Raw genomic sequence first — 12,500 nt, 5'->3', positions numbered from 1 at the left:
AAATTAAATTCATAAATTTTTACCATTAGAAGCTGGTTATATTTACAGAATGTTCACACACAACTGTTCAAACTAATTATAAAAGTTATTTTTGTATAATAGGACCCCTTTAAAAGTAAAATAAAAGTAAAAATTTTTACTTTAATATTGTGAGTACATAATTTAAAATATTCCCGTTTTAAAATATTTTTGATCATATAAATTCTGCAGTTTTTGGTGAGCACAGGAGACATTTTTCAAAATGCAGCATTTTAAACTCTAGTGGTCAGTGGTGTAAAGAGTACTGAAAAATCAAGTAAAAGTACCATTACTTGGCCAAAAATGTAGTGCAAGTAGAGTAAAAGTATCTGCTGTAAATCGTACTCAAAATATGTGTAAAAAGTAGCCCTTTTAAAAGTACTCAAGAGCAGTGAGTAGCATGGGCGTAGCAACTGGGGGGAACAGGAGGGATCCGTCCCCCCCCACTTTTAAAATGTCCACTACACCCCTGGTGAGTAGTGAGTATTAAGCTGTGAAATGCTTAAGCGTTATATACAATTTGTGCATGTGTGTGTAAATGTAACATTCTGTAGTGCATTTAGATATTGTTTAAGAGTATTTGGCAATTTCATCCCAGCAGGAACAGGATGTCAACATAATGTCAGATTGATGTTGTACCCCAACCTCGTGGGACATAACTTTTTTTCAGAACCCAATGTCAGGTCGACGTCAGGGTCCAACGTTGGACAAGTCTATGTACATTACAGCTTGACGTTGTGTGGACATTATCAATATAACATCTATCAGATGTTGGATTTTGGTTGCCATACCTGACAAATAAATATCAGTATTTGGCATCAATATGATGTTAGTTTAAGATGTTGGCTCAACATTGGATCTTGGGCACTTTCCAACACAACCTAAAATCAACGTCATTTCATGTCGTTATTGGACATCAAAATGACATTGTCCTTTGACGTTTGCAACCTAAATCTAACCTAATATTAATGTCTTATGACGTTGTGTTTCTGCTGGGATCAGTGACATGCAGTGTAAACAAATTTTGGACATTTTGGACTTTGTTAATACTTTCAGCCGGTTTGCTGCAATTATAAAGTGCCCATGTCTTGAAAATGTTCAGTATGATGGGATTTACTATCTATGTGTGGTTTGATTGGACAGGAATCGCAGGACTGAGTTTTCTACTGACCCAATCTCCATAGACAAGAAAAAATAAAGTAGTGGCTGCAGGTTGAAGGAAAATAGTGGAGTAAAAATGTACTCAAGGGAAAATAAAAGTATACTTTTTTTTTTAAAACTACTTAAACTACAATTCCTGAGAAAAACTACTCAATTACAGTAATTTGAGTATTTGTAATTTGTTACTTCACACCACTGCTAGTTGTATACAAATTAAAGTAACAAAATATAAGGAATCAATAAGAATTTAAATTTACATAAAATTATAAACTAAAATGTTATATATAGCCAATGTTAACATGTTATACAGAACCATGGCAGTACCCCAAGATTAAATTATTAAGGTTTTAAGGTATTAAGGTTTAATTTACTTTGATAGATGACTTTATCTACCAATACACTTAACACACCAGCACTACTGTTGGTAAGAAACTCTCAGATTATGGAATGCTATTTTAGCTTTGTGCCAGACATAATAAGATGCATGTCATCCAAAACGTTCCATTTTTGACTCGCACAACATTCTTCCAAAAGACTTGGGGATCAGCCAGGTGCTCTTGGCGGATGAAAGATGAGCGCTTATGTTCTTGGTTAGCAGTGGTTTCCACATTGCTCCTCTCTCAGCCCGCATTTCTTTAAAAGAGTTTTTTTAAGATCCTCTGTGGCTTCCTGGATGATTTTAAGTTGAGCCTTTGGTCACACTTTGACAGTTCAGCCACAGAACATTCCCTGTCGCGTCCACTTGTTCTCTATATGTATTATGCTTCAGTGGCATCCCAAAACTTCAGGATTGGTCTCAGTAAAAAGCTATACCAAAAAAACTTTAGTTACAGTATTTACCTTAGTCTTACGTATGGTTGGTTTAATCAAATATGTTGGCAGATGATGACAATTTGGCTAATGATTTGGGTCAGCAATGAAAAAAATCATACTAAAAAGATCATACCTAAACAGCATTAGTATAAACCATGAAATGATATGAAAGTATCCTTTCCACTAGCCACTAGCAATAAAATGCCACAAGATGGCAGTATTAAGTCAAATCTGTACACATCAAAGCAGTCAGTTCCTTGGTCACATTTCTCAGCATTCCTCGAAACAATCAAACCCCTTAAATCAAACTGAAGAAAGCTCATTTTGGAGTCATTGACCTCACAAAACAACTCCATTCCAAAATCGAATATTTCACCAATCTTCCTCTCATTGGAAACACGTCATCATGATGCATTCTGGGCTTTGGGAAGAACAGCAGGTGGTTTGTGCGCATGAGACGCTACATGCCTGTTAAATGAAGCAAAGAGGACAGGTTCAATAAATGCCATGTGTATTTTCACTAACTTGGTTGATGAATGGAATGCCTAAACCTAGAGAATCTCAACTGGTTTTGTTGTGGGAGCTCAAACGCTGACCTTTCACAGTGTCATCATAACTACATTTTATCACTAGCACCCCCCCCTCCCTCCCGCCTTCCACAACCTTATCAAAACAGCCCAGAGACACATTTTAAGGGTCACGACCCTTGAGTTGAGAAGCACTCTGTGGAATCAAGACCCATAAAAGCCAAGCTTTTAAGGCCCTCGAGTGATTTGCTCAAACAACTGGTGAGTTTAAAAGGTTAGCAAATCATGCTAAAGTGTAATGCTAGTGCAGCGATGGTGACCAAATTGCTTTTTTCGCATCAGGCTGAGCAGTTATCATTGATGACAAATCGTTAATTTCTATAATAGAAATATCCAGTTAAATACACAAAAGTGCTCAAAACATTTACATGGATGAAGCATTTAAAATAACATCTATAACATCCATAAGGGCAAGGGGAAACTTAATTTCATTTCGACTTCAATGTAAATTTCCAGCTAATACCAAGCAAGCCCAGAGTTACCTTAGCAAAGTGACCAATCGCATCAGCCAATTTCAAAAACTGGTCTAAATCAAAGCTCTGCTTCAGACTTCCTCTGGAATACCAGCAGCGTCCGACCGGTGCATTCCGCACATACCCCAGGCCCACACACTTCCGCATGTGTGTCCGAGTGTAAGTGTTTGTGTATGTAAGAAGAGAGCTCGGCAAGTGTCCTGTGTGCTAAAGACGTCTCCTCAAGTGGAAACATGCACACAAACAGACCGAAAAGCGATCAATGAACAGAACTTTCAAAACAACAAGGAACAATTTGTCAAGAGGTACAACGAGTACAAGCGAGTGTCAAACAGGATCTTCCCATTTACTTCTCTCAGAGCTAAGTGGTCCAGATATGCTTTTCCAAACCCTCCCTCCTTCCCTCTTCCCTTCACATTTTTTAAACTGCAAAAACAAATCATTGACATACCCTTCAGTACATTGATCATACCATGACTTTAGGTCCATTCCATGGTTTGGATTTAGTGTCATTTAAAAAAAAAAAAAAAAAAAAAAAGTTTAATTTAAGAACAGTGATACCCTCAAAAAAAGATGTTTGGTGTTTGTTCTTATATATAACTACTTATAAAATATAAGCTGAAATGACACAATTCTTGAGGTTTTCTTGTGACAACATAGTTGTTATGTTCAATTCACTTAAATTTGTATCAACTAAAGGCAGATTCATACTTCTGCTTCAAACGTATGCGTATGCTCCGGTGCAGCCTTCATGTGGTCGCATAGCCCTCGCCGTGGTTGACGCCGACATTGATGTGCACCTCTCAAAAAATGTAAATACACATATCGCAACGATGCATAGGTCAGGTTTTGTAATTGGTTGGCTTGGTAGCTGTGACGAGTGTGGGTGGTGCTGACAGCTGTGAACCTGATGGGTGAGTGTTTACAAGTGAGGAGTCCCGTGAAGGAGCTCCAGATGGAAACTTTTGTTTTACATTTAACTTATAATTAAAGATGTTGCACGTCCACCGGTTCCCGCCTTAGAATGAGCGAGTTTTAGCTACTTGTGCATTAAGGTAGCGTTCAGAAAAAACAAAACACCCTCGAAGAAACTCTGTCTAGAGGAACATAACATAACCTACTGCCAGCTAGTGTTTTGGACGTGCTCTTGCAGAGCAACACAAACAGCATGCAGAAGTATCAATGCACAGCTACGCGCAAGCCATGCATCGTGGGTCACAGCATTCACTCAACGCAGAATTATAAATCAGCCTTAAGTTAACTTAATTCCTTCATGTTGTCCCAATACAAATCGATTGTGTGGAACCAAGCATTTTTTACAGTGTATTACCATTTAATGTAAAAAAAAATCTATATAATAAAAGTACAAATAAAATGTAATAATACTAATATTACTTTTTTGTGTGCAATTATGGTAATGTAATGTAGTTTTTTATGAGTATAATGTGGTTTTGAGGACATATTAACTCACGTATCATGACAATATCATGGTAATATCATTGCATTCTAAAAATTGTATTACCATAGTGTACAGTGATAAACTATTGTTGTACGTTATTAAGGTGATACTACATTTTTGTGAAATCATGTATGTTCGCCAGGGAATCTTGTCCAAATCACAAACTTGATGTGTATATGTGGCTAGTTTGTAGTTTGTGACTAGTATTGGATAGTTTGAAAGGTTTAGAAGTGAGGGGGGTGTCTAATGTAGTGCCTAAAACTGAAACAAACATCCCAAAACTACTTATAACTGTAAATTAGCTGTAATTAATGCTGTAATCAGCTTTAAAATACATAATTCACATACTGTATATTATCTGGCAGCACGGTGGCGCAGGGGGTAGCACAATCGCCTCACAGTAAAAAGGTTGTGGGTTGAAGCCCCGGCTGGTTCAGTTGGCATTTTTGTGTGGAGTTAGCATATTCTCCCCGTGTTGGCGTGGGTTTCCTCTGGGTGCTCCGGTTTCCCCCACAAGTCCAAAAACATGTGGTATGGGTGAATTGGGTAAGCTAAATTGTCCGTAGTGCATGTGTGTGAATGAGTGTGTATGGATGTTTCCCAGTGATGGGTTGCAGCTGGAAGGGTATCAGCTGCTTAAAATATTTGCTGAATAAGTTGCCTGTTCATTCCACTGTGGCGACCCCAGATTACTAAAGGGACTAAGCCAAAAAGAAAATGAATGAATGAACATATATTAACTGAAGAACCTGTCAAACAGCCAACAGTATACAGATCAAATAAATGGAACAATATTCATCATCAATGTATAAGGTAGATTCCCTCAGTGGATTTATAAAAGAGGATACAGAGATCTCTTCAGAGGCTAATACAGACACACTGTCTCTTTCCTGTTGTTTTTGTTTCAGTTCTCTTTCCTCACTGTGGATCTGCGTGTCAGAAGACGGTCCAACCTCATGTGCCCAATTCTTTCCTTCTTGCGCTCTCTCTCTTTTTGAGTGTGCACTGAATATAGGTCACCTCATATAACTCCTGCCTCAACTTATAGAGCGCAAACAGGCATGTAACAGCAAGTATGCGCGCTCACACACACACACACACACACACACACACACACACACACACACACACACACACACACACACACACACACACACACACACACACACAGACACAGACACACACACACACAGAACCAATGGCTGGCCACAGATGACGAGAAATAAACACACCAAGAAAGACTTATGGGCCTTTAGTTAGTGTGTGTGTGTGTGTGTGTGTGTGTGTGTGTGTGTGTGTGTGTGTGTGTGTGTGTGTGTGTGTGAGTGTGAGAATGAGATGCCAGACTACTACCCTTATGTCTTGTCAGTGGGAAGCAGTATATGGTCCCCATGAGGGAAAAACAGCTTGATATACAGACTAAATAATGTCTTTCTGAACATCTAAAATTGCAAAAAGGTTTAGGAGTATTTAGAGTAGAGAGAAGAAAACAGCATTATCTCAGAATATAAACGGTATAAGATCATGAAAAGTCCCATCATGACAGTGTTTACTTTCTTCGCTATACAAATTTGTCCCAAGACGTTAGTTAAATATTCTTTGATCTCAAATTGAAAACCACTTCATTTAGAATTTTTTTTCCAAAATAACTGTCACATTTTTTTTTTTGTTGAAAAAATAAAAATAAAAAAACCTACACACACATACTTTAAGTTACACCTTGCAGGTTTGGACCACCTTTTGCCTTCAGAACTGCCTTAAAGAGCCCCTTTTATGCATTTTTAAAAATGGCTTCTAAGCAGTGTGTAACACAGCACTAAGTGAATGAAAACATCCAGCTGATGTTTACATCTGAAAGTGCACAGTGTTTAAAACTATTGATTCTTTAACGAAATAGTTGACTCACCGAGTCGAATAAAAGAATCGTGTTGGGTTCGGATCTTTTGCTAGAACGCGTCAATGTTGATATGGTACATCATCAAATAAGAACTGCCAGTTCTGGTCAAATGTGAACGCGCCTTTCCCTTCAGACACTAGCGGAGCACTGGGGATTATGAGACTGATCATGACACGAAGGTGATGATCACTGACAGATGGATATTCGGCTGTGGGGAACAAAGGGTTAAAGTTCATTTTCACAATAATACCAAAGCATAGCCAACCACGTGCTGTGTTTTTGATTTTTGATACAATAACCTACGCTGCAACATGGAATTCGCCGGCCATTTGCTATTAAAGGAAGGAGCATCAGGGACTTATCAGGGACAGTAACTTTTACTGACTTGTAATCACTTATCTATTAGAGATCAGTGCTTGTATTGTATCTCTCAGGTTAAATCTGTATAGGGCTGTTCACATATTGCGTCCAAAACTATGTTAAAAACATGATGAGTCCTTCCTTTACCAATTTAAATGCGTTTCTGAACTCGCGATCCTCTGCCGTTTGCCTTTGCTATGGCCACCGTCAGCTGTTTCTCATACACGCGATGCGGTTGTTATTACTTGGTATTAGGTTTAAGAGTAAAGTAATACGCTGGTGTTTAACTGCATTGCTTTATTGCATTCCTGCATTGGGGTTTCACATACTCTGTGTGCTACTGTACTTCATAGCCATGGTGGGCGTTTCTCTCTATCTTGTGCTGAACCCAGTTGACCAACCACAACAGACAGGGTCATCAGACCAATCAGCACAGATAAGATTCGCGATAAGAGGGGTTTGGGAACAAATGAATCGCAGAACAAATCATGTGGGAGTTGTTGTGATAATTAGGTAAAAATAAATGCATATTACAAGACAATAAAAGTGTTTTTTGATCTTGCATGCATATCAGCTTGTTGTTAGAGACCCCATAAAACCAAAATATGACCTTTTATAATGCAAAATAGGGGTTCTTTAATTTTTTTTATGGGATAGATTTAACAAGGTGCTAAAATCATTCCTCAGATTTTGCTCCCTGTTGACATGATAGCATCATGCAATCATTTAAGATTGCTCAGATTCACATTCATAATTCAAATTTTCCATTCCAGCAAATCCCAAAAGTGCTTTCCTGCTTTGAGAACTGGTGACTGTGAAGGTCATTTGAGTTTAGTGAATTCACTGCCATGTTCAAGAAAACATGTTCAGATGATTTGAGTTTCGTAAATGGGCACATCATCCTGCTGGAGGTAGCAGTCACAAGATATATAGTGCTTAATATACAGCATATGGTACAGCAATACAGCAAGATACAGACCTATGGTTATGCATGCATCCTCTGATGATGAACAATGAATTTGCATTTTTAAGTATTGCATGTCTACAATTTTTTGCTTTGTGCCAGTATGTGTCATGTAGCATAGATTCACAAATTCAGATTATGTTTTGTTACATTACATTTTGAAATTATACAATCTATTTAAAATCACCTATTATCAGTGTTTGGCAATAACACGTTACTAGTAATGCGTTACTGTAACGGCATTACTTTGACAGTAACTAATACTGTAGCATGTTACTTTTTAAATATATTAACTACGTTATCATTACAATATAATGCGTTTGTCTGTTACTTGGTAAGTTAATTAATTTTGGCTGCAGTCTAGCCTACATCTTCCTGTTTTCAGCAGCGACACATTGTGAGATTGGTGGATGCCAACCAACCACTGTAAAGAAGACGCGTCATGTGCGAAAAGCAGAAAGCAGAGAGATCGGGTACAAGCAAGAGAGACCAAATGTGCGTGCGAGAGAAAGACAGAGAGACTATTAAAGTTACTATTATTAATTGCTATTACTAATACTACTATGTTTGTTGTTTCACATAAGTAAGCACACATTTGTTATCTGTATAGTTTAGTACACACAGTGACACATTTTTGTTATATTTCAGAACAGGTTATTTAATTGTATTGTGTTGTATTGTTCAGAAAAATGATGTGATACATTTTTTTAATTGTTAAACATTTTTATAGTTGTTATACAACAGCAGAGTTTGCACTTTGAATTTATATAGCTTACTTTTCATAATTTGCTGACACACCACGTTTAATTTGTGGTTAGTTTGAAAATTGCTCATCGATTTCTTTTTTAAGCAGCTGTTATGTTTTTGTTTTGTTTAAAATGCATAAAATATACTGTTGTCTATAATAGCAGTTTTATTTTTTGGTGCAGAGTTTCACCAAATTGATTCTGAATGATAAAGGTTTTGTGTTTGTTGTATAGTGTTGCTATTTTCATAGTCAAGGGTTTACGGGATAAATACAAACTTTTATGATGCTGAAGTAACTTTAATTTTTGCTTTTTTGTTTGAATATATTATTCAGCTGGTGTTTCACCTTGTGATATTTTTATTTTTGTGCTGCTGGTCTGACTTAAACAAAAAGTCATTTTTAAACACGAATTTATTTAAGTCTGTTTTGAGTTTTAGTTGTGAGAATGCAAATTAATTAAAACTGAAGTTGATCAACAGTGTATTTTCCATGCAGCACTGAAGTGACATTATAAGGGCATTAATGTGAGCATTAAAAATGTTCTTTGGAAAAGTAACTCAAAAAATACTTTTAACTGTAATGCCTTACTTTTTGAAGAATGAAGTAACTAGTAACTGAAACTAGTTACTATTTTCAGGAACTAGCACAACACTGCCTAGTATAATGCCATCTACCTTTGACAATGTATGTTGCCCCCATGTGGATCAAGTTTAAAGTGCAGTTGTTGTATCTAATTTAAAAGCTCTGCATTTTCAGCCTAAGATAACCATTTTGCTAACATGCTCATTTTTTATACTTTCTAGTAAATAAATAAAAAATTTGGCAAATGATTTGGCCAACTTGCTAGTAAAAAACACATGATTCAACTCATCAGCAGAGACTCTAGTGCTGTGTCTTAAATTGCATACTTCCATACAATATAGTACACTATAAAACAGTATGCAAGCCAAGTCTTATGTCCACATTTATAGAACTCGAAAAATAGTATATGAGAAGTACCCGCGTAACGTGGTTGAGAACCACTGATTTACAATAATGAAAAGTTGAATAGGCAAACCACCTGTAGAACACACTCCATATCCTCTCCGTATGCACCAGACACTTTCTTATCAACACTCCAGGAAATATGGTGACATTCTTAGTGTGATCTACATAGGTGAGTGGGCTTGACAAAGCACCTGCAACATAGTGTTGTCACAATACTGAAATGTTTTAAATATTAATTACCCGCTAAAATTTGAGCCCTGTTGAGCGCCTACTTAAACACAGCTGACTGACCAATGTGTTCACATGCTCACAACAACATATTCACAACAGAAATTACTGTGATTGGCAGTGAAGGTCATCAGTTAACCGCTCTTCACTGAGTGCAAACACAGATACAGGGAAACTGCATTGTTTCAAAGCCGCAAAGTCGATCCATCAGTGGATTGCTCATATGTCAGCTCAGACCGACCAGCTGATCAACGTGAATTTGAAATGCTCCAGTGTCCCTGTATCTGTGTTTGTACTTTGTGAAGAGAGGTTAAAGACCCAATCATAGTCATCTGTTCTATTGAGCACATCAGCTGTGTTTAAAGAACATGCTCAACAGTGCTTAAATGTTAGTGGGAAATGGACGTTTGTAAAATTTTAGTACCGATTGGTATCAAATTCAATACTTTTGACAACACTACTGTAGTACACATTTTTTTTTCCTCTCCATATGCACCAGAAAACTTTTTATAAAAACTTTCTTTAAAGAGTAGGGTTGCTTTCTAGTATAATTATTTTTATAATAGATGTTTATAGCACGTCTTTGTTTAAAGAGCCAAGTACATGTACAGTATATGTATCAGTGTCAGTACTTTTTACAAGCCTGATCAATGTGCCTTGCCCACAATGTAAACATAATATCTGCACACAAAAGCATGCAGTGACTTTTTGAAAAATCTATATGCTTCAGGGTAGAGACACATTAAAGGGCACATAGTTTACCTCTTTTTTATGATTTAATATTAATATTATGGTTCTTCTGAGTGTGCCTTCTGAGTTTAGGTTCAGTTCAAAACACAATGCAGTTTTTTTATTATAATGTGTTAAAAAGTGTCATGTTGGGGGCGTGTCCACAGTTCGCTGATTTATGGGTGTGTTGCTTTACATGTAAATTAGTTTCGGCTTCCCGCCAACGTAACAAGGGGGCGGGGCCTTGAGCTCACCCGCTCTGCATTTGCAACAGAGTCTGACAGGCAGACTCAGAGAAGGAGGAGTGAGAGAGAGGATCACCATTCAGTCGTACATGTACGACTCTGACACAGACCAAGCAGAGAGTACAAAATCATTTGTGTCTTTGTACAGTTTTACAGCCAACTGTGTGCTAGTTTCAAGTGCCGAGCTTGTACACAGAAACTAATAACCACGCACACTGAATTAACTTTGACTGAGGCACTAGATGCGCCGCTTGAAGCCGCGACACGGCACACCAGACACTCTCTGTGGCGCACCAGAAGCATAAAGTGTCCCGAATCGTCGCGCCACCGTTTTTGAATTCTAAACATAGGTTTCTGCAGCGGTCCGCGGCGCCCAGCCGTCGACTTGTGTACCCTGATAGAAACCTATGTTTAGAATTCTAAAACGCATGCTAGTTAAGATCACAGGAAGCTTCTGGGATCGCGAGAAATGCAAATGACTGAAGTATAAGGTAGACTCAATGAGAAGTACACATATTTGCAAACCTACCTAAAGATACAACCAATAATTCCGATTAGAGAGATAATGTGGAGAATATTGATCTTGTGTTGAGCCCAATGAGCCTTGCATCTAAAAATAGAGCTAGGGTGTTCCTTTAGTGATATTGCTTCGACTCACGCTGAAAATGGCGGACGTGAATTAACAAACTGAGGATATGATGACGCGCCTGTCAATCAATATTGGTGGGCGAGGGGACCGCTCTCCTACGTAAAGTTGCGGTCGATTTGAAAACAGCTCCAATTGGTCCACCGTTTTTTATGTTGTTAAATTGAAAAAAAAGCACTGGGTGTGCTTATATCACCCCAATTTCACAGTCTATACACCATACATGCACATATGTCTGTCCAAACAGCTTGAAAAGTAGATTTTTTACCATAGGTGCCCTTTAAAGCAAGACAGCATCTGGAGAGCAGAACAGGACATACAGACACACACAATGGCTACACCCAATTGTGCTTACAACATGAACCGAGGCCAACATCCTTGCTCACAACTATAAAACAGTTCGAGATTCGGAGAAGGCCCTGGCCTGCAAACTCAGAGGATATGCAACCCTAAGTGCACACAACTGTGCAGTTACTTGAAGAGCTTGCCAGTAACCTCTTTGACCGAGCAGAACCCAGTGACCTGCATAATGCCAATAAGGACAAAAACTGCCTCTGCAATGTGATTAACTGATGCCCTTCAATATAAAGTATTGTATAAAACAAGGAAACTTTCAGGTACCAAATGACCATTCCATACCCACCTGGGTGATTAGGAGAGGTCCGATTGGATGACTGCTGAAAGCTTGAACCAATGAGATTGGATGGTCTGTGAGATGAGGCGCGGTCAACATTGTCCTGAAAGGAAAAAGGAGGAGGTCAGAGAGTTCAAAAAGTCTTGCCATCACCAATTTAGGTTATGGCATCAATTTAGGTGATTGGCATCTTTATGCCATCACCAATTTAGTCTCTTACACGTCATACTCCAGATGTGTCACAGAAAAGAAAATTTATGAAAGGAATCAATCACTACAAAAATGTACAGTAAGTCTGTTATGAATTGCTCACCAATATGATGTAGCAGAAAAAAAAGATTGCTACTTGAATTTCTGATGGTTACAACAAAGTTAATAGGAAGTTTACAGCCACTTGATTTGAATGATTTCAGCAGATCTGCAGCCACATCACATCACAGTTGCCTCTCACATGAAATCACTAGTCTCTCGCATTGCTCTACTGTTATCTTAAATAATTCTTCTTCCAGTCTATTTAACATTTCAGTGACTGTAATGGACTCTTAGCCATA

At 37.9% G+C, this 12,500-nt stretch overlaps 1 protein-coding gene across 1 annotated transcript in view; it reads right to left on the bottom strand.

The window, feature by feature from the left end:
- The window catches only part of LOC130247093 (growth factor receptor-bound protein 10-like), a 94,323-nt gene that overhangs the window by 58,295 nt on the left and 23,528 nt on the right, over positions 1 to 12,500 (bottom strand). The window contains exon 3 of the mRNA XM_056480280.1: positions 11,959 to 12,052. Within this exon, the coding sequence (XP_056336255.1) occupies positions 11,959 to 12,052 (94 nt within the window). The remainder of the gene's footprint in view (positions 1 to 11,958; positions 12,053 to 12,500) is intronic.

This window comes from Danio aesculapii, chromosome 19, assembly GCF_903798145.1.
Source record: "Danio aesculapii chromosome 19, fDanAes4.1, whole genome shotgun sequence".
Taxonomy (NCBI): domain Eukaryota; kingdom Metazoa; phylum Chordata; class Actinopteri; order Cypriniformes; family Danionidae; genus Danio; species Danio aesculapii.
This window is presented reverse-complemented; position numbering and strand designations above follow the sequence as displayed.